Source organism: Plecotus auritus, assembly GCF_963455305.1.
Source record: "Plecotus auritus genome assembly, chromosome: 6".
NCBI lineage: Eukaryota > Metazoa > Chordata > Mammalia > Chiroptera > Vespertilionidae > Plecotus > Plecotus auritus.
The window spans coordinates 27,001,810-27,029,808 of record NC_137773.1 but is presented as its reverse complement, the minus strand read 5'-3'; the positions used below and the strand labels follow the sequence as shown (position 1 = coordinate 27,029,808).

At 40.7% G+C, this 27,999-nt stretch overlaps 1 protein-coding gene across 1 annotated transcript in view; it reads left to right on the top strand.

Annotated features, from left to right (window-relative positions):
- Positions 1-21,357: 21,357 nt before the first annotated feature.
- The window catches only part of KCTD16 (potassium channel tetramerization domain containing 16), a gene marked incomplete at its 3' end in the record, with an annotated part of 215,515 nt that continues 208,873 nt past the window's right edge, over positions 21,358-27,999 (top strand). The window contains exons 1-2 of the mRNA XM_080672770.1: positions 21,358-21,413; positions 21,781-22,920. Coding sequence (XP_080528896.1) covers positions 22,089-22,920 — 832 coding nt within the window. The 5' untranslated portion in view covers positions 21,358-21,413; positions 21,781-22,088. The remainder of the gene's footprint in view (positions 21,414-21,780; positions 22,921-27,999) is intronic.

Below are 27,999 nucleotides of genomic sequence, written 5' to 3'. Positions count from 1 at the left end.
ACCATCCATCTGTAGAAGAGAAAAACAATCACTAGTGTAAACATAGAGCTGGGCTTGTATATCTTGAGACCACAGTGAGAAGGGGTCTTTTTTTCACAAGGGTTGGCAGGACATATTGATACAGAATTTTTGGACTGGAACCCGGATTCTTTGTCCGCCGGAATCGAAGAATGAATCCACGGACAGAAAGTGGTATAGCATAGGTGGAGATTTATTGAAGAACAAGTACAGACTCCCACGTGGGGAGAGGGAAGAGTCCCAGAGAATTGACTCCCATGTAGGAAGGGAGAAGAGTCCCACTGAGTTTCCTTTCCCTATGGTTTATATAGGCTGCAGATCCTGGTGCCTTGATATCCCCTCTGATTGGTCACTATTCCCTTAGACTGGTTACTATAGTAACTCCTGGTCTCAAAGGTAGAACCTCACATGACACATGTGAGGTTCTCCCCCCTCCTTCCCCATTGTTCCCCTATCCCCTCTGGGCTTTCTTCTCTTCTATCTGAATGAAGGGCTTCCTTCTCTTTATTTTGCAAATATAGACCTTTCTTGGCTACTTCCAGTTCCCTTGTCTTATGGAAATATACCTGTTGTTGCTTCCTTGTCTTATGGAGATGTAACTGCACCTGGCTTCCTTGTGTTATGGAAATGTACCTTCTCCCAGTCATGGCCCTGTTTTTTTCCCCATGGACCCCAATTCTAAAAAATCCCTAAGCCTGCCTATATTTCCCTAAAATTCTTGCTTCAATATCTGGGTGGTAGATCAAAGGGAACTTATTACTAACTTTGTTTGGGGAGTTGAAACTTAACAAGTGAAAAGAAAAAAGCAATGAAACTAAATTCACTTCCTGCTCCTGCATAAATGAACAGGGTTACTCTGCATAAAGTTCTGTTTTCTCTTTCAGGGCATCAAGTCTATGTACTAGTAAGAGACTGTGATAACACTGCCCCCTTCTGTTATTCTTGATTATTAATACTGGTGCTTCTCAAGTCTAGTTTGGTGATCCTGAGATGAATTTTCTATTTCCAAGAAATGCTTGCTTAAGGCAGAAAGACAAGCAATTATATAATTATTATATATTTATTCAATGTGATTTTATTTTATCAAGTTCTCCATTTTTATAGTTAACTTGACCAGTAAATTTTGTTGTGAGGTATTAGTTCAATTGCATTATAATTGGATATTATATTTCAGAAAATGGATAAAGTCAAGGATCACAAAAAAAATGAACCAATTTTTTATTTTATGTATGTCTAAGTAGTTACTTCATTTCTTCTAGTTACTAGAACTTCCCTTGGATGTTAAAGCATCAACAGTGGGTTGATGCATTGTGGCTTTTTCATTTAGGACAGAACCTCTCAGATTGGGAGCAGTTAAAGAGCCGTGAATGGTGTTTCTTCACGTATCAAAAGCCAGTGCCACTTTCTGTGAATAGCACTGTCTGTGAAATGACTTATCTCAGAACTTTTGAACAGCTTTGTTATTCTTTTCTCCTTTTCTGTATGTATCTTTAAAGAAGTTATGGCCACATAGCATAGGGCTTTGAATGTATACATAACAGGGGAGCCAAATAACATATCTGGGCAAAGGATGTGTGGACAAAAGGGGCCACATGCTGACCTGACAAGCTCAGGGGAGGCCTGCATGACAGTCTTGCAAACTCAGGGACCTAAAGCCACCACAAAAGATGGTCTGAAATTAAACTTTAACTAAACACAGTTATGGTGGGCAGTTACATCCTAGGCCAGCATCTTTACTGACAAAGTCAACCTTTACCTTAACTGAACCTATCTGTCTTTTTGCATCTATGATAACATACCCTTGAAATGTCTGGGTAACTTGTAACTTTCCTTTTTCTGGAGCCCCTGGGGCACAACCAAATGTGGTGGGCACCAGGACAGATGCCACAAATTCCTTCATTATCATGTTACTTGTTCCTGCACCCACCTAAGTATGTGTCCATCATTTTACCTTTTATCCAATCCCAGGGGTTTCCTCCACTTTGCTTTATCCCACCTCCTTAATCTATCACCAATGAATTTCATGTGACCCACCTATGTCCCTCCTTTGACTGCAATGTATAAATACAAATGTAACCCGCCATTCTCCGGAGCATTATCTCAATTCGTTGAGGTTCTGCTTCCCGGCATATGTCGACAGTTTGGTTCAAATAAACTCACAAAAATTCTTTACAGGTTTCAATGTTTTTTTACGTTAACAGATGGCATCCTTAGAAGGGTGACATCAGTTTTGTGTTGAATGAACTGAGATGAAAAAGCAGAAGGGAGAACATTAGCAGATTCATATAGTAATACTATCACTAGTACCTCCACAATGCATCCAAATCCTCACCAGTTTTTTTTCTCATTGATCCTCCCTTAACCCTAGTCTGAGCCCCCCAGCTTCTTAATCTTGGATCCCTATAATGTTATGTTCCCTGGTTGCCCTACAACTAGTCTTGCTCTCCTACAATTCATTCTCCCACAGCAGACAAAGTCAACTTTAAAAAACAAGTAAACTAGAGCATATCACATAACTTTAAGTGTATTAATAACTTACCTTCACACTTTAGAATGAAATTTACACTCCTACCCCGTGCATGAGGTCCCACACAGTTTGGACTCTGTCTGCTTCTCAGACCTACACTCTCATGTCTGCTCATTAGGCTTCAACTCCCTGGCTTCTTTGGTTCCTTGAATAAGCCAAGTTTAGTCTGACCTCAGACATCTGAGCCTTTGTTCTTGCTATTCCATCTGCCTAGAACATTCTGCTCCCAGAATTTCACATGGCTGGCTTCTTGTCTCAGCTTACATATCCCTTCCTCAGAGTCCCAACCTGTCATACCTCATCTTCTTCTCTTTGTCTCCCAACCCCACCTAGTTCTATTTTTATTCATAGTCCATGTCACTATTTATTTAATTATTTAAAATCTGTGTTCCTTGCCGAGAATGAGAGTTGCAAGAGGGCAAGAACCTTGTATACCTTGCTCATCTCTGGGTCCCCAACATGTAGAGCTTACATCTGGCTAATGGTAAATGCTCGCTAATTACTTGTTACATATCCAAATCTGGGTTAAAGATATAAAGAACAAGAGTGGGACAAATATAAATGGAAGAGAAGAGATACCTGAATGAATTATGGTAGGTATGAAGTTGATTGATTTAATTATTAGATATCAGGAGCTAATGGAAAGGGAGAAGTCAAATGATGGGTTCTTACCTAGACAGTAGAAAAATGTCAGTGATGCCATTAACTCAGAGAAAAGTTAGTGGGATATAATGGATGGGTGTGGCCAATGTATATTTGGCTTTGGACTTGAATGACTTGAGTGTGAGATGTTGGTAGGTCCATGTGAAGATGCCTAACAGGTATATAGAAATCAGAAAGAAGCCAAGGCCAAACATTTAGATTTTGGAGTCATTTTCATAATTGTTACATTGAGACTGAATCAAGTCAACAAGGGACAGTATGTAAAGAGGGAAAAAGAGGACTTTAAAAATGTGCAGACTTTTGCCCAAACTTTCTTGTGTACTAAAAATCATGCTGGAATAAGTGATAGCTAACAAATGAGGAGCAAGGGCTAAAGCTTCATAGGGTCAGAGATGATAACATGACAATTTGGCAAGTAGAGAGTGTGTTATACAGACCAGGCATATGGTAACACTGCCATATGGTACCCTTTGACCTGCCCAGAACATCTCTCAGTGGGAAGCTCTGCATCTCAAAGGGAATCTGTGTAACTTCTCTGCTTCCTTCCCATAATCTGTAAGGGGTCCAGAGTGAGGATTGGCTAAGGTTAATGATGAAGCTCTCCCCTTTGATTTAGGGAACAAATAATCTAAAGTGGTTTTGGAAAAAATGCATTACAAAAGCGACATTTTGCCCTGCCAGCATGGCTCAGTGGTTGAGCATTGACCTATGAACCGGGAGGTCACAGTTCGATTCCTGGTCATGTCAGGGCACATGCCCAGGTTGTGGGCTCGATCCCCAGTGGGAGACATGCAGGAGGCAGCCAGTCAATGATTCTCTCGCATTATTGATGTTTCTATCTATCTCTCCCTCTCCCTTCCTTTCTAAAATCAATAAAAATATATTAAAAAAAAAAAAAAAGCTACAGCCCTGGCCATTTTGGCTCATTAGATAGAGCGTCAGCCTGTGGACCAGAGTGTCCCAGGTTCGATTCTGGTTAAGGGCATGTGCCTTGGTTGCAGGCTCCTCCCCGGTCCAGACCCTGGTCGAGGTGCATGTAGGAGGCAACCAATCAATGTGTTTCTCTCACATTGATGTTTCTCTGTTTTTCCCTCTCTCTTCCACTCTTTCTAAAAAAGATTAATGGAAAAATATCCTCAGGTGAGGATTAATAAAAAACAAACAAACAAAAACAACCCAAAAAGAAAAAGCTACATTTGTTGAAAACTCACTGTGGGCTTAGTGATGAACTAAGCATTCAATATGTATTCTATTATTTAGTTCTCACCAAATTTCTGTAAAGAACTACAATTATTACCTGTTTTGTGGATGAGAAACTGTGTTGGAAAGTAATGCAATGTAATGTAATGTAACTTTCCCAGGTGGTAAATGATGGAGTTGGGATTCAGTCCCGACCTGCCCATCCCAAAGTGCACACTTTTTACAGTGATGCCCTAATGCTTCCCTACACAGGTAATAACAATTTCTAGTACTTAAATTTTGTTTCAGTATTTCAGTGTATGTTTCTTTCCCTTTCCATTTCAATGTTGTGGATATGATGTTAATAAATCAGTCAAACTTTATTAGTAATAATGAAGAGTGACTACAATTACTCATAAGGTTGTCCTTTTGTGCTGAATAAAAGTAACTGGTTCTTTTATTAGTTCTCCTCTGTGTTACACAATTGCCTTAAAGAGCTGCTATTACTTTCAGAAAGTCAACTTCCCTAAATCCTCAGGATAGGCTTAATTTCAGGGCTCTTAGGGCATCTGAAATAGAAATAGTTTCAGATCCTCTTCCACATCCACCCCCAGCCTTAAATTACAGCATTCACCTTTTATTGTGGGAACTTGTTTCTGGAAATGATCGTATTAGCTAAATTGGTGCTATAAGGATTAGTACACCATAATACCTGGCAGATATGCTACTGATGTCATATTTTGGCAATTATCTTTCTTTCTCTTCCAGTCTTCTGAAGTTGTGATATGCTTCTGGCCATAGATTTCTTCTATTTATTCTTCATATTGTTGTTGGTCAATCTTCCTGGGTTGCAGTGAGTCTTATGCTGACCTTCCAGTAAAGGATTTCTATCAGGCAACCAGAATCTGCCCTTATGGGTTTCTCTTTCCTGGAGGCTTAGTAGCTATTGCAGTGAATGTTGTTTGCTGCCATCCAGGATCTTCCTGGATCTTTTGTAGAATCCTCAGCATTACAATTGATCAGCCATCTTGAACCAACATGTTCACTGGCACACAAGTAATGGCAGGAAGAGGAGCCTGGTAGAATAAATTAATGATTGGGATGGGCCAGGCAAATGGCTCTTAGTCCTCATTGGCTGGGAGCCCAATATAAATTAGCTACACGAACTAGTACTGCAATGGGCTTACATTTATATAGACCTATAAAATATTTCTGAAGCCAATAGAACTCTAATGAGTCAGCTCAGTTTGGGGCAGTTCTAAATGAACTCCAAGTAAGTGCCTGACTTCATGTCCAGTAAATGTGTGGTGATGCATGGTGGCACTTTCTTTGATCCTTCAATAATTTATTAATGGGAACTTTGTGCTAGTCATGATGTTTCTTCAACTTTTAAAATAAGGATGTCATTTTGGTTAGCTCCATGCCTCTCTCATAAAATCTTTTCCACTTCTCTCTCTCTCTTTTTATTCATTTATTAAAAAAAATTTTAAATATTTATTGTTGACAGTATTGCAGATACTTTTTTCCCCTCATTGCCCTTCTCCACTGGGTTCCTGCCCTGTCCCAGGCCTTTGCAGCCCTATTATCTGTGTCCATAGATAATGCATATATGCATATATGATCTTTGTTTAATCTTTTCCTGCCTCCCCACCCCTTCCCTCTGACAATCATCAGTCTGTTTCATTTCCATGCCTCTGATTTTATTTTACTTACCAGTTTATTCTGTTTATTAGATTTCTTACTTGTTTATTTTGATTTTTAGATTCAATTGTTAATAGGTATGTATTTGTTGCCATTTTGTTGTTCATATTTTTTATCATTTTCTTCTTCCTCTTCTTAAAGAATACCCTTCAACATTTCATATAATACTGGTTTGGTGGTGATGAACTCCTTTAGCTTTTTCTTATCTGTGAAGCTCTTTATCTAACCTTCAATTCTAAATGATAGCTTTGCTGGGTAGAGTAATCTTGGTTGTAGGTCCTTGCTATTCATCACTTTGAATATTTCTTGCCACTCCCTTCTAACCTGCATAGTTTCTGTTGAGAAATCAGCTGACAGTCATATGGGCTTTTCCTTATAGATAAGTAACTGTTTTTCTCTTGCTGCCTTTGATATTTTCTCTCTGTCTTTAGCCCTTGGCATTTTAATTATGATGTGTCTTGGTTTGGTCCTTTTTGTGTTCCTCTTGCTTGGGACACTCTGTGCCTCCTGGACTTGTAAGTCTATTTCTTTCACCAGGTGGGGGAAGTTTTCTGTCATTATTTCTTCAAATAGGTTTTCAATATCTTGCTCTCTCTCTTCTTCTGGCATCCCCATAATTCGGATGTTGGTACGCTTGAAGTTGTCCCAGAGGCTACTTACACTATCTTCATATTTTTGGATTCTTTTTTCTTTTTGCTTTTCTGGTTGGGTATTTTTTGCTTCCTCATATTTTAAATTGTTGATTTGAGTCTCAGAATCCTCTGTTCTACTGTTGAAATCTCTGTATATTATTCTTTTTAAAAAATATATTTTTATTGATTTCAGAGAGTAAGGAAGAGGGAGAGAGAGATAGAAACATCCACAATGAGAAAGAATCATGGATTGGCTGCCTCCCGCACGTCCCCTACTGGGGATTGAGCCCACAACCCAGGCACGTGCCCTTGACTGGAATCGAACCCGGGACCCTTCAGTTTGCAGGCCAACACTCTATCCATTGAGCCAAACCTGCCAGGGCTTGTATATTATTCTTTATTTCAGTCAGTGTATGCTTAATTTCTCACTGGTCCTTTTCCATTTTTTTTTTTTTTTTGGCACTCTCACTAAGATCCTTGAAAGTCTCACTAAGTCCCTTGGAGGTTTCTAGAAGATTCTCCAGTAACCTTATAAATGTGGTTTTTAAATCTTATATTTAATAGTTTGCTTCTATTTCTTTCATTTGTGACATGTTTCTTTGTCTCTGCATTTTGGCTGCTTCCCTGTGTTTGTTTCTATATATTGGGTAGAGCTGCTATGTCTTCTTGAGATGGTAGAAAGGCCTTATGTAGTAGGTGTCCTATAGGGCACAATGGCTCAGCCTCCCCAGTCACCTGAGCTGGGCATTCTATGTGTACCCCTTTGTGGGCTGTGAGCACAGTCTTGTTGTAGTTGAGACTTGATTGCTGTTGGCTCCACTGAGAGGAATTGACCTCCAGGCCAATTGGCTGTGAGGATCAGCTGCAACTACAGTGGGAGAGCTGCTATTCAGGAGACATCCTTATGGAACAGGACTTGCTTCAGTGGGGCTTTTGTGTTCACTGAGTCTGCCCCTTGAGTGTGTCACTTATGGATGTGTAGAGTTATAATCTGGTATGGTCTGACACTGATCACTGGGTACACTGGCTCTTGGGTCTCCAGGGAGGTGCAAAGTCAGCCCCTGCCTGGGTCCACCCAGAAGGAGCTACAGAGAGATTTGCAGATTCCTCCTCTTTGTATGGGGTTTGGAAGTGCCCAGGTGAGGCCCAGCTATGAAGCAAGGCAGGCTGGTGCTGGTGCCAGGTCTTGGGCCTTTTATTGATAGGCTTGGGGATCCCTGACCCAGCTGCAGCTTGTTTGATTTTAGCCTGAGCAGAGACAGGCCGTTCATATGCAAAAGCCTCTGCACTCAGCTTGGGTGGGGTTGTAAATTGGATGAGATGGAGTTTTAGGGAATCACCAGGGTGGAGCAAACAGAAATGGCTGCCAGTCAGCCCTGTGACCTGAGAGGTCCCAGCATAGGAACAGTGATCCCTGCCAGCACCTCCGTCTGGGAGAAAGCCGATCCCGAGTTCCTGCCCTGATGCCAGACAATCCAGTTCCTCCTCGTATGTGTCTGTGTCCCCCAAAGGCTAGCCCTGGTTCTGGAGCTCAGAGGAAGCAGGACCTTGTAAATTCAGTTCCTGCACCAGCCTTGTAAGAGGAAGAGCTGGATCTCCAGCAGCCTGTGTCACTGAGCCCCAATCCACACTGGTTTTTATAGCCCATAGTTATGGGAACTTCTCTTCCCAGCTCTGGGATCTTGGGCCAGGCTTCTGGTGTGGGCTGAGACCCTTTGCTCCTCACAGATGGCCTCTGCAGAGATGATCTCCCCTCATTCTGTGCCTCTATGCCTCCTACCAGTCTCAGTGTGCTTTCTTCTTTACTTCTGTATTTGTAGGACTTCCATTCAGCAAGCTTTCTGGCAGTTCTGGATGCTGGCTATTCTGTATTTTAGTTGTAATTTTGATGTAGTTGTGGGAGGCGGTGAGTATAGGCAGTTACCTATGCCGCCATCTTGGTTCCTCTCCCTTTTCCACTTCTCTTAGCAGCAATCACCACTTTCTTCTGTGCATCACTTACCTAGTCCAAGTGTGGACACAGAGAGTGAGTGTTTTACTCTGTTCTGCTTGCTGGATTATCAACTTGTTGAGGATAAGTCTCCTGTGTGAGTAATCATTATATTATCTACAGTTAACATAGTTCTTATACAAATAGATTTGTAAATATTTTAGTAAATAAATGATGATAGGAGACATGGAGCAGAAAAGGTGTTTTAAAGGAGCTCAAAGCTTCTTTATTGGGCTCCAGCAACCATAGTTGTTGTTAGTAATTGGGGAAGGACTCAGTTGACCTGATGAGCTAGTAACTCTGCAAGTGAACTTTTAGGAGGGATATGTTATTCTTGTGAAGTGCTGATGTTCTCCACATGGACTTCATTGATCACTTTCAGTGGGTAGTGACTTTATCTTTCTTTCCTTCTACTTATTGGCATAAATGTCCTTGGGCAAAATGGCAGTAAAAATTTAGAGTGCACTTGCCTACTCTCTGTGCACATAAGAAATCCATCACTTCTCCATCCTTAGTCCATTTATATATTTTTTTGTCTTGATTTTATTTAATATTCTATCTAAGGGTAATCTTAGCCTCTGTGTCCAGTATAATGGCACTTTGACAACATAGATGTATGTAACTACCCTCAAGATCTTATTTAAGTATATGAAAAATTCCAGGGGCTGGTCCAGTGATATAAGATTGAATCCTGTTTCTATCAGATACATAAATCTTGGGGGTGGGGGAGGTGTGTGTCATCATTTCCCTAATGAATGGCAATCAGGTTTATTAGGAAGATATGAGACACAGGCTCCATTTCAAACAATTGCCTGATATCCTTTGGCAGCCACTGAATCACACATTCTAATTGCAAGATGTGCTTGAGGCTCAGATCATTGTCTATAAAGGTAACATGTAATTTCCTTGGCAGAAGCTGTGCAAATCTGCATTATACAGCAAAAGAATGATGTTTCTCAAGTCACATTTGAATTGTGTGCATTGGCCCCTTAAGTATGTGCCCTGTAGGTGTGTCTGGTCAATCATTGCCAGGCTTTCCAACCCCACACCCCACTCCACACACACTGTTTGGAAAGGATGCAGAGTGACTGATGCATAAAATTGTTGGATTAGAATTGCTTGGTGCCTTGGCAAGATATTTTTTAAGTAACTAATATTTTCTTCATCTAAGAAGTTAAAAAAAAAAAAAAAACCACCTAGGGTTTTATTGTTCCTATAGAGTCTTATCTCAAAGAGGTTGATTTCTAAGAGCTTCTAAACTCTGGAACATAAACATAAATTAATTACTCATCCTTTTGGATTCATAAAGGCCTAATTCTGTGATTATAAACATTTTCTTCATCTTTGGAATCTTCTTTATTTTTGAAATCATTCTCCTATTTGGAACCAACATTTCAGGAGAAAAGAAAGTTAGACATGCCACATGAGATCAGACTCTTCCTATATCCCATTAAAATTTCTCCATATCCTTGTCCCAACTGGTAGCTTGTTTGTTTGTTCATTCACTCATTCATTCATTCACTTGTTTGTTCTAACAACCCTTTGACAATACTTATGGAGTACTTTCTCTTTGCCAGGCACTGAACTAGGATTGGGGATACAGTGGTGATCTATGCTAGGAATGTGTTGTTACTCTGGCTCTGTGTGGTGCTAAATCCAAATATTGGGGACCTATTGAGGAAATTTAATAAATGGAACTATATTGCTGAAGAAGGTTCATGTAGTTACAAGGGGGCTTTGAGATTAGACAGGCTGGGTTAATTACAACAGTAAGTAACCTGTTATTAATTACTTAACCTTTGGAGGATCTTTTATTCTCCCCACAGTGCCAACAGTTGAGGATTATTGTGGGAATTAAAAGAGATAATGTATATGAAAATGTCTGGCAGAATTAGTTTTATTTGTTAATTTTATTAATTTGACCACAGACACAGACATGAGTGTTTTAAGAAACTGGTGTCAGTGAAATATGAAACTTTTTTATTCCTTACTCTTCCAAGGATGTTCCTTTAAAGGGTCTTTCATTTTTCCATCCCAGTTAGGCTCCACACTGCGTACCTGGATGATCTCTCTGCAGCGGTGATTTAAGAAAGGCTGATTTTTGCAGTCAGTTCATTTCTTGGGGACCTGACCAAATGAAAAGGTCCCAGCCAGCAAGAAGAACTCCATGTTTTGAGAATAAACTGAAATCAGCTACCATGTATTTTGGAACAACAGCACGTTCTGACATGACCCTGTCAGTTTCTTAGCGTATTGGTTTTTTGGGCAATTCGGAGGATACTCTCTTGCTCCTGCAATTAAATTCAACAAACATTTATTGAGCTCTTTCCAGATGCCAGAACTTGTACTACTTGAGATGCTAAATTGAGTGAAAAACAATTCCTGTTCCATAGATTTCTTGCAAATAACTCCAAAGGCAAGAGAAAAAGGTATACGAATACCAGATATTCAGAGCATACCTGAAATTCCCAGCTTTGACTTCTTGAGTCCGCTGGTAAAACAGTTCAGTTTTGTCCCTTGAGCTAAGTCTTTCCACTTGTTATCTGTTCTCTGCCATTCTCTCTCCCGCTGTTCCTCATGTGCAGATGCCATGGGTAATATTCATCTCAATCTACAAGTATGACATGTGAGGAATTGTGAAAAATATCTCTGTAATCACTACACCAAGTGATTGTGCTGAATCACTGCAAAATGATGTGAAACATTTTGAATGAGTCAGTCTGTTCATTCACTTTCTTCCACTCATCTTTGAAAGGTATAGGTAGCATCTAAGGCAGGAGAATATGTTTTTAAATGAACTAATTATCTATCTCCAAGGACAAATGTGCTCATCGTTCCCATTATCCCTTTGCTTGCCCCTATCCTCCTCCCAGAAGGGAGAAGCGGACTTTCAGAAGAAGGACATCTCATCACCAGCATGAATGAGTAATGTGGTACCTGCCCTTCCATCCACTCATTCACAAAACCCCATGGAGAATGGGCTGAGAATAGAGGAAGAGGGACAGAGGAGGTGATCGAGCCAAACATAAATATAATCACATTGCCCATTACTTACTGAACATGTGCTGTGGGCCAAGCACTTCCACAGAGCATTATTGCTAATCCTTACATCAATCCAGCAAAGTGGATATTTTTATTTCTAATAATATATATATGAGGAGACAATCCTCAGAGAAATAAAGAGATTAGCTCGTGATCATACAGCTGGTAGGTATCTCTTTCAAACCCTGCTCTGCCCAATTCTAAAACCTGCTCCTTTTAATTACAACCAGGATTTTAAAAACTCTATTTCCTGCAAGTTGCTTCTGGGGGTTCAACCAATTCCATTTATGCATACAACTATTTGGGGGAAAAAATCAAAATGCACTCTAGAGACCACTTACATATTATTACAAAATTTGACTGAATTTTTAAAAATAAATGAGTGTTTTTTAACTTAACACCTAAGCTTATTCTGATTTGATACTGCTTGTATATTTTGGAATGACAAAGATGTCATTTGAAAAATGGGTTTCCTAGGTAGGAGATAAAAGGATGACAATTACAGCCCTACAAGTTACATTACTCCTTTATCAAGAGACATATTACATAATCTTTAGCAAACATAATGAGGACTACCCCAACATGTACATTACAGCATCATCCTAAATAATAAAAGCTTACTATGCCAAGTGTCCAGTGGTCCGGTCGGCCATTCAGCCAATCAATGCGTAATATGCTAATGATATGCTAAGGCCGTTCAACTACTCACTATGACATGCACTGACCACCAGGAGGCAGATACTCCAACTGGTAAGTTAGCTTGCTGCTGGGGTCTGGCCAATTGGGACTGAGCTAGATGGGCTGGACACGCCTTGGAGCCCTCCCATGGTACAGCCCCAGCCCCAATCGTGCACCGGTGAGGTCCCTTGGCCTGGCCTGTGCCCTCTCGCAATCTGGGCTGAGGGACGACCCCCTCCGGCGTGCCTCCCCCCCTCCACCACAAGTGTATGAATTTTGTGCACCAGGCCTCTAGTGTGGTGAATAATACAACATGGTTAGCAGGCTGCTAGCAAAACATCTGTAAGGGAAGCAGGGTATATCTCTTCTTTTTTCTAACTGTTCTTGAAATATTGCATTGTATTTGCTGGAACCAATTGTTTGATAGTCGGGCATCTACATTCCATTTTTTTTCTTATTGGAAATTTATTTTAAGAAATAGAGTCTGGCTCTGGCTGAGTGGCTTAGTTGGTTGGAGCCTCATCCCCTATACCAAAAGGTTGTGGTTCAATAACAGTCCCAGTCAGGGCACATATCTAGGTTGTGGGATCGATCTTCTGTCAGGGTGCATATGGGAGCCAACTGATTGATATTTCTATCTCACATGGACATTTTTATCTCTCTCTAAAACAAATCAATAAAACATATCCTCAGGTGAGTTAAAAAAAAAAAAGAAATGCAGTCTGTATTTCTATTGCTTAGGTTTCATACTGATGAGGATCAGTTTCAAAACACATACAGGGTATGGCAAAAGCAGGTTTACAGTTGTGAGTACATAAAACACAAAGTTTATTCTTACATTATTAACTAGAGGCCTGATACACGAAATGTGTGCACCAGGGGGTGTCCCTCAGCCCAGCCTGCACCCTCTCCAATCTGGGACCCCTCGGGGGATGTCCGACTGCCGGTTTAGGCCCGATTCCAGCAGTCAGACATCCCTCTCACAATCTGGGACTGCTGGCTCCTAACCACTTGCCTGCCTGCCTGATAGCCCCCTAACTGCTCCTCTGCTGGCCTGATTGATGCCTAACTGCTCCCCTGCCAGCATGATCATCCCTAACTGCCCTCCCCTGTGGGGCTGAGGGGACTGGGGGACTCTGGCTGGATGAGGTGGGGCTGAGGGGACTGAGGCTGGATGAGGCGGGGCTGAAGGGACTGGGGGACTCCGGGTGGATGAGGTGGGGCTGAGGGGACTGGGGGACTCTGGCTGGATGAGGTGGGGCTGAGGGGACTGGGGGACTCTGGCTGGATGAGGTGGGGCTGAGGGGACTGGGTGCTGCCTTCTGGCTGTGGGTGCTGCCATCTTGTGAGGGTATAGCAGTCAATTAGCATATTCCCTCTTTATTGGCTGTGGGTGCTACCATCTTTGTGAGGGCATGATAGTCAATTAGCATATTCCCTCTTTATTAGATAGGATTATTAATTTGTATTATTTTCCATATGAACAACTGTAAACTTACTTCTGCCCCATCCTATCTGTGCGAGTTGGCTTTACTCAACTTCACCGCTAAATTGTGCACTCCTGGCTTTGACCACTTGTTCCAGAAAAGTTTCCTTGCTTTGAAGAGAAACCTCTAAGGTGATCTCACATCTGTGCCTACTACAGAAATATATATCCCCTACACACACACACATACACGCACACACAAAACACATACAACACACACACACACACACACACACACACACACACACACAAAACATCTTAGGCCCTATGAAATAGTCAATTATGTCCTACCTGAAGAGCATTACTTTCTTTTTAAATCAGCATACAAAATTTTTAAAGTTTAGCTTTCAAAAAGGACATTTCACTTGAAAGAACTTAATTCTGCAGACTTCCGTTCAGAGGCACTATGATGACACGAACAGCTTTAGGTATTATTTGTATTTTATGAGACTACAGTTTGTGAGTATTTTTAGGGAGAGACTGTAGAAAAATGACTGAACCAAACTTTTTCTATTATCTCAAACTTTTAGGTGGATCTGAGGCTGCAGTGGGTGACCTCAAAGTGTCTCTCTCCTCTTCCAACTTTAAGATTACACAAGTCAAATTCAAATTCTTCCTTGTAAGGCTTTATGTAACAAGAAATATCTCTGTTTGCTGCCTTTGTTTCTGTTCTTACCTAACAAATTACTTCCTAGTAATTTGTCTCTGAAGTATGTCTAGTATGTCTCTGAAGATTTGACAGCTGTATTTTATTTTTGTTTTGCCACCAGTCACAGTATCATTAGAGGGGGAGACAGCTTCATTTTATAGTTATGGAAGCAGAGACCACCAGAGGTGAAGTGGTTTGTCCAAATCATATGTGAACTATGTAGGACCAATAGCTGAATACAGCAGCAGGCGTCTTTCTGTAAATAAGAGGCAGTGCTCAGAAATCTAGAAGTTTTTCATCGTTGTCTTCCACTGGTAGGATTTTGAGTATGAGTGTACGTGTGTTTGTGAGTGTTTGAATTCAAAGATTATATAGAATTCAACATTTTATTTATTTATTTAAAAAAAATAAATCTTTATTGTTCAGATTATTACAGTTGTTCCTCTTTTTTCCCCCCATGGCTCCCCTCCACCCGGTTCCCACCCCACCCCCTACCCTTACCCCCCGACACTGTCCTCGTCCATAGGTATACGATTTTTGTCCAGTCTCTTCCCACACCCCCACACTCCCTTCCCGCCGAGAATTGTCAATCCATGCCCTTTCTATGCCCCTGATTCTATTATATTCACCAGTTTATTCTGTTCGTCCGATTTTTTATTCACTTTCTTTTTAGATTCACTTGTTGATAGATATGTATTTGTTGTTCATAATTTTTATCTTTACCTTTTTCTTCTTCTTCCTCTTCTTAAAGAATACCTTTCAGCATTTCATATAATACTGGTCTGGTGGTGATGAACTCCTTTAGCTTTTTCTTATCTGTGAAGCTCTTTATCTGACCTTCAATTCTAAATGATAGCTTTGCTGGGTAGAGTATATTGGTTGTAGGTCCTTGCTATTCATCACTTTGAATATTTCTTGCCACTCCCTTCTAACCTGCATAGTTTCTGTTGAGAAATCAGCTGACAGTCATATGGGCATTTCCCTGTAGATAAGTAACTGCTTTTCTCTTGCTGCTTTTAATATTCTCTCTTTGTCTTTAGCCCTTGGCATTTTTTTTAAAAATATATTTTATTGATATTTTACAGAGAGGAAGGGAGAGGGATAGAGAGCTAGAAACATCGATGAGAGAGAAACATCGATCAGCTGCCTCCTGCACACCTCCCACTGGGGATGTGCCCGCATCCAAGGTACATGCCCTTGACCGGAATCGAACCCGGGACCCTTCAGTCCGCAGGCCGACGCTCTATCCACTGAGCCAAACCGGTTTCGGCTAGCCCTTGGCATTTTAATTATGATGTGTCTTGGTGTGGTCCTCTTTGGATTCCTTTTGTTTGGAGTTCTCTGTGCTTCCTGGACTTGTAAGTCTATTTCTTTCACCAGGTAGAGGAAGTTTTCTGTCATTATTTCTTCAAATAGGTTTTCAATATCTTGTTCTCTCTCTTCTTCTGGCACTTCTATAATTCGGATGTTGGTACGCTTGAAGTTGTCCCAGAGGCTCCTTACACTATCTTCATATTTTTGGGTTATTTTTTCTTTTTGCTTTTCTGGCTGGATGTTTTTTGCTTCTTTGTATTTCAAATCTTTGACTTGATTCTTGTGATTCTCTAGTCTGCTGTTGGATCTCTGCATATTATTCTTTATTTCAGTCAGTGTATGCTTAATTTCTAGTTGGTCCTTTTTCATATCCTTGAGGGTCTCACTAAATTTATCAGTGGTTTCTAGAAGATTCTTGAAAAACCTTATAACTGTAGTTTTGAACTCTATATTCAGTAGTTTGCTTTCCTCCATTTCTGTCATTTGTGACCTGTTTCTTTGTCTCCGCATTTTGGTTGCTTCCCTGTGTTGATAGAGTGGCTTTGTGTGCTAAGTGTCCTATAGGGCCCAGTGGCTTAGCCTCCCCAATTACCTGAGGTGGACACTCTTGGTGCACCCCTCTGTGGGCTGTGTGCACAGTTTTGTTGTAGTTAAGCCTTGATTGCTGTTGGTATCACTGGGAGGAATTGAACTCCAGGTCAATGGCTGTGAGGACCAGTTGTGTCTACAATGGGAGAACTTCTGTGCTGGAGACACACTTATGAGACAAGACTTGCAAAAGCCTCTGCTCTCAGCTGGGATGGCAATGATCTTTAACTCAAGCTGCATGTGAGAAGAGGAAAGATTATGAAAGTAGAACCTAATTTCAATTTTTGAGCATCTTTGGTAACTTCTTCATGCCTCCACTTGGGTCTAACAGCAACAAAACAACTACTCCTGCTGCTATCATGAATAATATTATTTATTAAGCATTCACCTAGAGCCAGGGGATGTGCTCGAGGGTCTTACATGCATCACAGTATTTAATCTGCACAACACATCTGAAAGTCAGGTCTTATTACCTGCACTTTAACCTGGCTCAGAGACACTGAGTCTCCTGTCCAATGTCACACAGCCAGTCAGGCAGAGTTGGAAGAGGGGTAATGACTGTTTTTAGTGCTCAATGGCCGGCCTTCCATCAGCAGTAGCTATTATGATAATGCAGGAGACCTTGGGGCACCTAGCACAATGAGTGTACAGTCTCTTAATATGAGTAAGCTTATGAAATCAATTCCCTCCCTCTCTCATAAAAAAGATAGGCAGCCTAAAAGCTATCTCTGCTCAAGGGAAGAGGAAACTTAAAGATGGGTTGGGGTGAAAATGTGGGAAGTGATCACATTGTTCCAAAATTAAAATTGTCCTTTTGAGAATGTACTCTTCAACATTCAGCTATGGGGGTGTGTGCCCGTGGGGAACAGGAAACAGGCTAAGACACACTTTATGAATTCCACAATTTACCCATGGTGTATCTTGATGTGCTATATAGGCTTGACTATTACTAAGAACAGAATGAAACATTCTTTCTTGCTCTGCCCTTAAGAGAAATCTGTTGCCGTATGTTCAACCTTCGGGCCAGTGTGGCATCCCTCAGTGTTTCAGCAGAGAGCTGCCAGAAGAGAACCATTACACCAGCAGTGTTATCTGCTGACATGAAGGACAGGAATACACTTACTGCCTAGACTTGGCTTTTTGCCTCTTATTAAGGCACCAGCAAGGCTTACTGACAACCTCCTTGAGACACGCTCGCTTACTCCAGCACTATTCAAATCTCTCTTTATGTTATATTGCTTTGTTTCCTTCAAGCCTATTTTTTTAAATCTCACTTTTCATTTGTTTACCTCCCAGACAGTAAAGGAACAAGAAAGCGTACAGAGCAGAGGATGTTAACCAATCTTGAACCAAATCCCTGGTCTCTTAAAAAGATGGAAGAGAGGCCCCGACATACTTAATTTCTTGAGGCTTCAAGTAGATTAAAAAGTAAGTATGTCTAGCCCTAGCTGGTTTGGCTCAGTGGATAGAACATTGGCCTACAGAATGAAGCGTTCCGGATTTGATTCTGGTCAAGGGCACATGACTAGATTGCAGGCTTGATCCCCAGTAGGGGGCATGCAGGAGGCAACCAATCAATGATTCTCTCTCATCATTGATGTTTTCTATCTCTCTCTCCTTCTCCCTTCCTCTCTGAAATCAATAAAAAATTATATATTTTTAAAAAGTAAGTATGCCTAAAGGGGGCTAGCAAAATAATTGTTTATTTTTTTCACAATTTACTATAATAAATGAACATTTTAGCACAAAAATAATATAAAGCAATACTGTGCAAAGAATAGGATATACAGTGTTTATTAAAACATACCAGTTCAGGTTGTTTGGTCCAACCATGGGTCACAAGGTTAAGGTTGTCTGGTGAATGTTTTCTTTTTTCAGTCTTTAGAGTGTGTTTCTGAGTGTATGTGTAATCTAATTTCAAAGAGAAGATTCATTGTAGAAGTTTGCAGATTGCTAGGGATGTGCATGCCCGGCCGTGTGGCTCCCTGGTTCTTATCTTTACAGCTCCTCCCCAGACATGGAATGCAAACCTTTATGCTTGTGTGTTCATTTTCTAGATTTCATAAGATTCTCTAAGGCCCAACTGCTTAGAGTCTAAGCAGTCCATTCTCTAAAAGGTTAAGAACTAGTCTCAAAGCACAGCCTAGTCTATGAAACCCAGATCAATGATCAGAGCTCCTCATTTTGGAAATTCAGAATACTCTTTTTAATGTAAATTTTTTTAGCCTTGCAATTTAACTTAATGTGAAAAAGTCTTTTAAGTGACTTGCTGTTTTCTGTTTTCAAATATGTAATATGTAGCAATCTTGAACTTACTATTGTTTTTAACTTGCCTCTTCTCTATTGCTATTCTAGTATATGGAAGGTTAAAAACAAGATATTGATCAGACTGAATGGTCTGAACCCCACCCTGTTACTCCAAGGTTGTGTAATCCTGTGGAAATGTTTTCTCTCTCTGATCCTCAATTTCTCTAAAATGAGATGGTGATTTTCATTTCTCAAGTTCCTTTTAGCTTTAAAAAGCTATGGTTTTTCTCACTCCTGTTCTCCACTTCCTCGCAAAATGTCCCCAGAATATTTTAATATCCAGTCTCCAAAGCTGTTGTCATGGTATACTGGCCTGCTCTGTTAGAGATAAAACATTTGTTTACTTCTAACTACAACCAAATCCAATACTTAATAGGCATGGACTTACACTTATTTTTCCCTTTACCTGGTGGCAACTAAATGTTCATTTTTTCATTAAGGTGAACAGTGTGTTTCCAATATTCAAGCCACTACAAAAACTTTAAAATTAAAAAAAAAAAATAATTAACTTTTGGCTCCATTAAATTGCTAGATACAGATCTGCACCGATAGCTTAGGGACAGTAGATGGCGATATAAGTGCATCAAATAATAAACATTTCCTTGATTGGTCCAGCATTAAGACCCAAAGATTTAGGCCAGAACAGATTAGTAGAGTAGTTAAGAAACAACATCAAATATACTCAGGTGTTGGAGTGTTAGATAAAACTTAGAATGTGTTTCATAATCTGATAGTTATGGAAAGAAAAGATTGTTAAGCTAGTAATTTATGCTACTGCTAAGTCTACCTTCAAGCTAAATCTTGAGGGAAAGTTGGCAATAAACACATGTGTCCCATAAATTGTATCTAATTTATACTCTCCATTTTTGTTTTTTTTTAATAGTAATTTTTTGGGATGGAGTGTGGCTCACATATATTATTCATAGATGAAGTACTATATTCTTATTAAGAATGTGAGTCCTAAGACACTGGTGTTTTAAAGGGGAAATGACAGACTTACTGTAAACTGTTGGCCGGGCCATTATTGACTGGCAGGATCAACTGGAAGCACTTTGTTAGTGGATTATGTTGCCCTGGAAATGCCTTCCTGAAACTCTTAATGATGCACTTAAGGGAGTCCTTTGGGACAGGAGTAAACTATCTCTTAGCCGCATGTGTTCCATCAGGGACCTCCTGGGATAAGTGGGCAGGGGTGTGGCACATCCAAGGAGATGCTCAGCAAGGAAGCAGCCCCAGAGAAAGGTTGCAGGTTACAATTTCTCACAGGTAAGCTAAGATGATGACTTACTGGTGTAAACTGTGGGCTTTCTGAGGGTATCTGTGCTTCTGCTTCATGTATTCTTTTGAAAAGGCATTAATTCCAGAGAGACTAAATATTTACTTATTTATTTATTGGGGGATTGGCAGAGGGATGGAACAAGAGAAGAAAAAAGAGGAGGGTGTTTAAAAGAACATGGTTTAATGTACCTTTGGTTTAAAAAACACAACAAATACTTTGTAGTTAGAACCTTGGGGTCATTAGGTATGTGTTTTTTTTTTGTTTGTTTGTTTTGTTTTGTTTTGTTTTTAAGCAAGCTTTAAGGGAAAATTTGCCCTAAAGCTGAAATTCAATGCCTGTGCAAATGGTTTGTTTGTAGGTTTGTCAAGTGAAAAAATCACTTGCGTTTATCTCTCCACAGGTTTGGGGGTTTGTTTCTGGGGGATGGTGGTGGCAGTGGAGGTCAAAAGAGAAGAAAGCGCTAAGCAAAGGCCCTGGAAACTCCAGACTTCCAGACTGGGCAGGGAGGGAAGTGGCCGCGCAGCGTCCCCGCCCCAAGCCCTGAGCGAGCGCTCCTGAGTCCCTTGCCCAAGGCAAGCGCACTGTGTCCCTGTGCCTTCCCAGCAACCTGTCACCGAGGAGGACGTGACTCGAGCTGCCTCCGCTTTCTCCAAGCCATATTCCTTTAAGATGATGTAATAGTCATTTCCCTGGATGGTTTCTTGCCTGCACTGCTGAAACAACAGCAGCCCAACTGCACTGGGAACTGTGGAACCGCCCAGCTCAGCCGCCCGCCTGTGAAGCAAGAGCCCAGACCCGCTGGCTTCTCTGCGCTTTGAAGGTGCCAGATCCCACCGGCTCCTGCTGGCTTCACCAGCTTAGCTCGTACCTGCTCCCCACGGCTCCCAAGGGCTCCCAAAGGCTCCCACCTAGCTAGGAGCATGGGAGCCTGTTCGCCCTTGCCAGCAGGTGGGGTGGCTACCTGGGACCCCAGCAGGGCACCTCCGTTTTGCTGCTGCTGGGCTTTCTGAAAAGCTCTAAGTCCTGATACCTCTTGCAACTCTTCCGTTTTAAGGATTCTTGCTGAAGGTTTGATCCCCTCCAGCCCCCACTTCTCTGGAGACGCTTTGGTTGAATATTTTTCTCTGCTTCTTCAAGCCAGTCACCTCTCATCACGGTTTAACTTTTTGTGACTTGTTTTAACTTGGGATTGGAAATTAATATATACATACAAATATACATTTATATAAATATATATAATTTTTTTCTAAGAGCACATTTCTCTGGCACTTAAAATTGATAGACTCAGTGTGGCTGTGCATTCTGACCGTTTTGCTAATGGGTATTTATTCACAGGACTGAGTTTCCAGCACTCCCTAAGGTAAGTTCTGAGGCTTATTGATTTTTCTGTCCAGAAGGGGAAAAAATCCCATCTTAGAAGCTTAAAATTGCATATTACTTTTTAAATGCAGAAATGCAGATAGAAATGTTTTTAATACTAATTGCTGGAGACAGAGGTGTATGGATAAACATGTAGACACAGAATAGCTTGAGAGAAGCTATTTCCTGGGAGAATGGCTAAAATCAGTAGTTCCAAGGCTGCTTATGTAAAATACTTTCTACCTCCCTTCCTCCCATCATCCCTCCCTCCCTCTACCTCCCCTTCCTCTCCCTCCCCTCTCCATCAGCTCTCTCTTTTTCTGACTCATGCTGGGTTTGAGGAAATAATTTTCTCTATTTTCCTTTAGACAGATCTCTGAGTAACTGGGGACTTGGCCTGCCTTGTCTACTGAGCCTGGGGGAAGATTGAATGGAGATGAGTTGATTATATTCCATGAAGTCATAGCTCACCACCAGCCAGGGTTTCAACTACTTCACCTGTGGACTATTCTAAATTTTGCTTTCCTGGGGAAAAACACTGGGGTAAGAGGAGGTCATTTCTAACAAGTTAGCATCCTTCTTTCTCCCTCGCTTTCAAGTTGATGTAAAGGATAAGGCTGTGACTCCTTTTGATTGCACCTTCAAATCAAAATAGGAGGAGAACAAGAAAGGGACAATGGCTCTGAGTGGAAACTGTAGTCGTTATTATCCTCGAGAACAAGGGGCCACAGTTCCAAACTCCTTCCCTGAAGTCATGGAGCTGAATGTTGGGGGTCAAGTTTATTTCACTCGCCATTCTACATTAATAAGCATCCCTCATTCCCTCCTGTGGAAAATGTTTTCCCCAAAGAGAGACACGGCTAACGATCTAGCCAAGGACTCCAAGGGAAGGTTTTTCATTGACAGAGATGGATTCTTGTTCCGTTATATTCTGGACTATCTCAGGGATAGGCAGGTGGTCCTGCCTGATCACTTTCCAGAGAGAGGAAGACTGAAAAGGGAAGCTGAGTACTTCCAGCTCCCAGACTTGGTCAAACTCCTGACCCCTGATGAAATCAAGCAAAGCCTGGAGGAATTCTGCCATAGTGACTTCGAAGATGCCTCCCAAGGAAGTGACACAAGAATCTGCCCTGCTTCCTCACTGCTCCCTGCTGACCGCAAGTGGGGTTTCATTACTGTGGGTTACAGAGGGTCCTGCACCATGGGCAGAGAGGGGCAGGCAGATGCCAAGTTTCGGAGAGTTCCCCGGATTTTGGTTTGTGGGAGGATTTCCTTGGCAAAGGAGGTCTTTGGAGAAACGTTGAATGAGAGCAGAGACCCTGACCGAGCCCCAGAAAGATACACCTCCAGATTCTATCTCAAATTCAAGCATCTGGAAAGAGCTTTTGATATGTTGTCAGAGTGTGGATTCCACATGGTGGCCTGTAACTCCTCAGTGACAGCATCTTTCCTCAACCAATATACAGATGACAAGATCTGGTCAAGCTACACTGAATACGTCTTCTACCGTAAGTGCAAAGGGTTCTTTTTATAGTTCATGTGTATTGATTCTCTTTACAGATGTGTATGGTCTGCATGTTCCATCAGTGTCTAAGGAATATTACTTTGGGATTTTTATTTTTTAACTTGAGGTATAGCTAGAGTATTAGAGTTTATAATTCAGCTCTCGTCTGTTACCTAAGGCAACTTTATCTGTTTTTCCAGTGAAGTCACAGAATATTCAAAGGCCTCAAAATTACAAGATGCAAATGATATTGGTATTATGTGGAATTAAAACAGACATGTATATCTGTTTGCCAGATGTTGAATTGTGAAGTTATGGTGATGATTAGAACTTGGCTGTTGGTCCATGGAAGTTGGTAGACTCTAAGTAGGTGAAGTACTGCTGTCTATTCTTTTATCTGAACTTTGGGATCTATTAAGCTAGTTGCTGAAGACTTGCTTTCATCAGGGGCTTTGAAAACACAAATGGATGTTATACTGAATGACGAGATTTTGGCTAGATGGCAGTATACACTGACGAAAGACACCCTTTCTTACCCTCCCCCCAAGTCTAAAATTTTCTTTTATAGGCTTTACAAGTCTTCTATTTGATTCTTCAGTAATTTGTACTGAGACTTGAGTTGCATTGCAAACTTAAGCTGAACTTCATTTAAGATCCACCTCGAAGGAGTTAGGTCCTTGAGAATTGTCAATCACATGCAAACATCTAGGCTGCTGAGGTGATAGAATTACTGACATAAAAGGAAACCAGAGGGAAAAAGGAAAGGAAACTATTATATTGAAGTTTTTGAACTCGGTTTCTTAGAGGTCAGTCCATTTGCCTAAATTAAAACTTTCAATACCGATTGTTTTGCTTTATGAAATAGCATTTTTAAATAAATTGTAAGCCATTGACCTCCAAAAGGAGAATAGCAAGTCAGTATGTAAAGTCTAGTGCTCGATTTAACTGCTGATATTCAGCTGGCCTGGGAGTTGGGACGTGAATTCCATAAGAAGTATGTTTCCAGTGTTAACATTTGATTTCCTCTCTTCTTATTTAAAGGCAAAGCCATACATTGAGGGGGTTAAAATGTCCAAATTTATTTGAACATAAAAGAACAAATGAATTTCTTGGACTCAGTTTTGCCTACAGTTGTGTTTATTCCTTTGGGAGGTGGTGCTGGGAGCCTTGCTGAATTGCTGGTCAGTGGGAAGCTGAATTGTTCTGTATTGGTTAACACACATTGGGTTTTTAAAAGTCAAGTCCTATGTATGTGTAGAAAGCACAGCCTGTGGAGATATGTGAAATCAGTAATCAGGTCTGTAGCATACTAATGTGCAATAATAAGCATGATTTGGTCCAATAACGCTATCTATGGCACTTACCTATAATTATATCTTCCTCTGTGCTGAAGCTCAGTTGCCAGATCAGACACTGCTTTCTTCCTTCTGGTGAATTTCCCACTAGTGTAGAAATAAGACTCTAGCTTTTTAGCCTTCTGTAAAGGAATCTGATATTATCTGTGATTACATAGAACATATATCTTCTCACTTTATGGAAAAATGCACCTCAGAGTTCAAATCTAGGTTTGTGATACTTATCTTGTTCTCTGATTTCTAATATTTGAAATGGCATCTTAAAAAGCTTCAGTCAAATAAAATCATAATAACTCTATCCCCCAAAAGACCACAATAGGTTTTTAATCACTTGTACTTCTAAAAGAGACCCAGAACCTGATTTGTATTTACCTTCTATCTCAGTGACATTTCCGTGTCAAAGATTGATTAAAGACTCAGGCATCTAACACTGTGTGCCCTCTTTAGGATGCTTTGGATGGGTTCTGTGCTCCTGATCATATAATCACTTCTTTCTTTGCTGGGCTGCTGAGAGATTGCTAAGCAAAAGTTTGCTCTCCATCCCTCTGGTCAGGCTAGCACAAACACACAGCAACTTTATATTGCACAGCATGTATGCTGCATATGATATACTTCCCCTTTGTGCCTAATACTCAGAGTTCACTGTTAACTCTTCCTCTGTCTAAAGACCAACAAGACTGACAGCTGGCTTTCTAGGGTCCATAACAGCTTCCATGAAGCTGCTTAGCCATAATTATTTAATTAGAAGCTGCCAACTGTGCCTATATAAGCACCAATTCATCAAACTGTTATACTCTGCTTAATAGACCAAAACTATGGGAGGTGCTCTAAAGCTGACTGTATGCAATCTTGGTCCAGCAAGAGCTAGCCCCAGTAAGCCCCACAGAGAGGTACAGAGCCCCAGGCTACAGCACAGGTGTGGAGCTGAGAGCACAGAGGGCAGGAGCTGCAACCCGCCCGATTCCAAAAGGCAGCACGAATCCCAGCACAGAGGAAGATATAATTATAGTGCCCCTGCATCCTCAAAAAACCAGCCAACACACACACACATACACGCACACGCTCTTCACAGAGAAATTCAACTACTTAGGTTAAAAATTATATATAATAAATATATAAGTTTATATATATAAAATTAACTCCAACAGTCAGACTCTTCTAATAACCCAGGGATAATGCAGAATCACTTTGCCTGGATCCATACCATAGTAAAAAAAATAAACAATGAAAAATTAATACATTGTATATAGTAGTTGGCAGTCATGGGGGATGACCCCTTCTTCCCCTGTTTACCTGACTTTTTCCTTCAAGTTTTCCAAGGGAAAATTGGGAGACCAAAATTCCTTGTATTATTAAAAAGGCTAGATTCTTGCCTTATTTAATCTTCATGTAAATCTAGAATTGATGGTCAGCATCAGGTAGTGTTGACTATTTAGTTAATGTAGAATTATGAACAATTAAAGTCAACAGGTGTTGCCCTGGCCAGTGTGGTTCAGTTGGTTGAATGTCCTCCCATGCACCAAAAGGTTGTCGATTTGATCACTGGTCAGGGCACATAACCAGGTTGCAGGTTCCACCTCCAGTGTCCCCAATTGGAGCACGTGCAGGAAGCAACTGATAGATGTTTTTCCCTCACATGGATGTTTCTATCTCTCTCTCTGTCTCTATCTCTCTATCTCTATCTCTATATCTCTATCTCTCTATCTCTATCTCTATCTCTATCTCTATCTCTATCTCTAATCTCTGTCTCTCTCTTCCTCTCCCCTCTCTCTCTCCAAAATCAATAAAAACATATTAAAAAATGCCTAGCTGGCATGGCTCAGTGGTTGAACATCAACCTATTAACCAGGAGGTCAGGGTTAGATTCCTGGTCAGGGTACATGCATGGGTTGCTGGCTCCATCCCCAGTGGGGGGCATGCAGGAGACAGCTGATCAATGATTCTCTCTCATCATTGATGTTTCTATCTCTCTCTCCCTGTCCCTTCCTCTCTAAAGTCAATAAAAATATATTTTAAAAATATTTTAAAAAGCTAACAGGTGTCTGTACTATGCATTTAAGAGGATGATAAGAAATGTGTTTGTCTGCCTTGCTTACACACCAAGATGATATGTGAGATGCTATGGATTATGATTTATGTATCAGCAACATAGAAAATGTGATATAGGAACATAGAAATGCTTATCCTAGGACTGCCTTACAAAGTATTTTAGATAACTGCTTTGTTTTAATTTAAAAACAATGAGATAGTTCCATTTCCTTCTTACCCACCCAACTAGCTAAATCATTACCTCTCTTCTCTTTCGGTGTTGTATGGAAAGCAATGTCATAAACATCAGAGAATGCCTTCTTGATTCATCTCTGAATGAAATGGGAGCTAAGAAGTTTAGAAAATAGAAGTCCTGATTTTGAACCAGATACTCAGTAGCCATTCACACCACTTAGGTGCAAAAGTCACAGGTCCATGGAAATAAATGAACCTCTTATTTAGAACCATCTTCCAATCCCAGAGAGAGTGGGAAGATTGTTCTTGGTTGGAGAGAATTATGCACATTTCCTTAATCCTATTTATGAGTCAGTTACTTCAGACAAATGCCCAAAAGCACTCAGATTGAAAGGCATTTGCCTCTCATAAAGCCATGATAACATGACCACAAGTAGGGAGTTTAATTCATAGGATGATTACTCTGAGTTCTGTGAATTACAGATAGAGACACCGATTCTTCACTTTTTTTTTTTTTTTTTTAACAAATTGCTTCTTGTAGGTACATTTTAACCTTTCTTCTCTTTATTTCATTTCCTTAAATTTAAAGGGTTGTTGTCACAAAAGTCTCTAAATTGCTTTACTTACACAGTAAATATGTTCAGGGCTATTGACTTAGATGGGGTGTTGGAGAAAAGTAGATCAGGAAATGATTTCTCTTTAGAATTTCGCAGCATGGCCTCTTTTGGGAAGGAATATATGGTTCTGGCTACTGTGAATTACCCAACACTGCCCTAGCCAGGTTTCTCAGTGGTTAGAGCATCGGCCTGAGGACTGAAGTATTGAGGGTTCGATTCCAGTCAAGGGTACGTGCTTCAGTTGCTGGATGGATCCCTGGCCCCAATATGGGCATATCTGGGGGGGGGGGGGGGGGCAGCCAATTCATGTGTCTCTCTCACATGGATATTTCTCTCTCTCTGTCTCTACCCCTCCCTTCCACTCTCTCTAAAAATCAGTGCAAAAAGTATAATCTGGTGAGGATTAACAACAATAAAAAGCTTCAATAGTGAAATCATATAGTACTTGTCTTTTTTGTCTAACTTATTTCACATAGCCTAATACCCTCTAGGTCCATCCATGTTGTCACAAATGGTAAGATTTCATTGTTTTTTATTTCCAAGTAATATTCCATTGTATATACATCCCATATTTTCTTTATCGACTCACCTATTAATGGGCCCTTAAGCTGCCTCCATAGCTTGGCTATTGTAAACAACATGCAGTGAACATAAGGATGCATATATCTTTTTGAATTAGTGTTTTGAATTAGTTCAGATACATACTCAGAAGTGGACTTCTAGGTAATGAATGTCAACTGTAATTGAAAAAAAATATTTTAAAGCTTCAATAAGAGGGTGTGTTTTGTTTTTTTTAATATTTTATTGATTTCTTACAGAGAGGAAAGGGAAAGGATAGATAGTTAGAAACATCAATGAGAGAGAAACATCGATCAGCTGCCTCCTGCA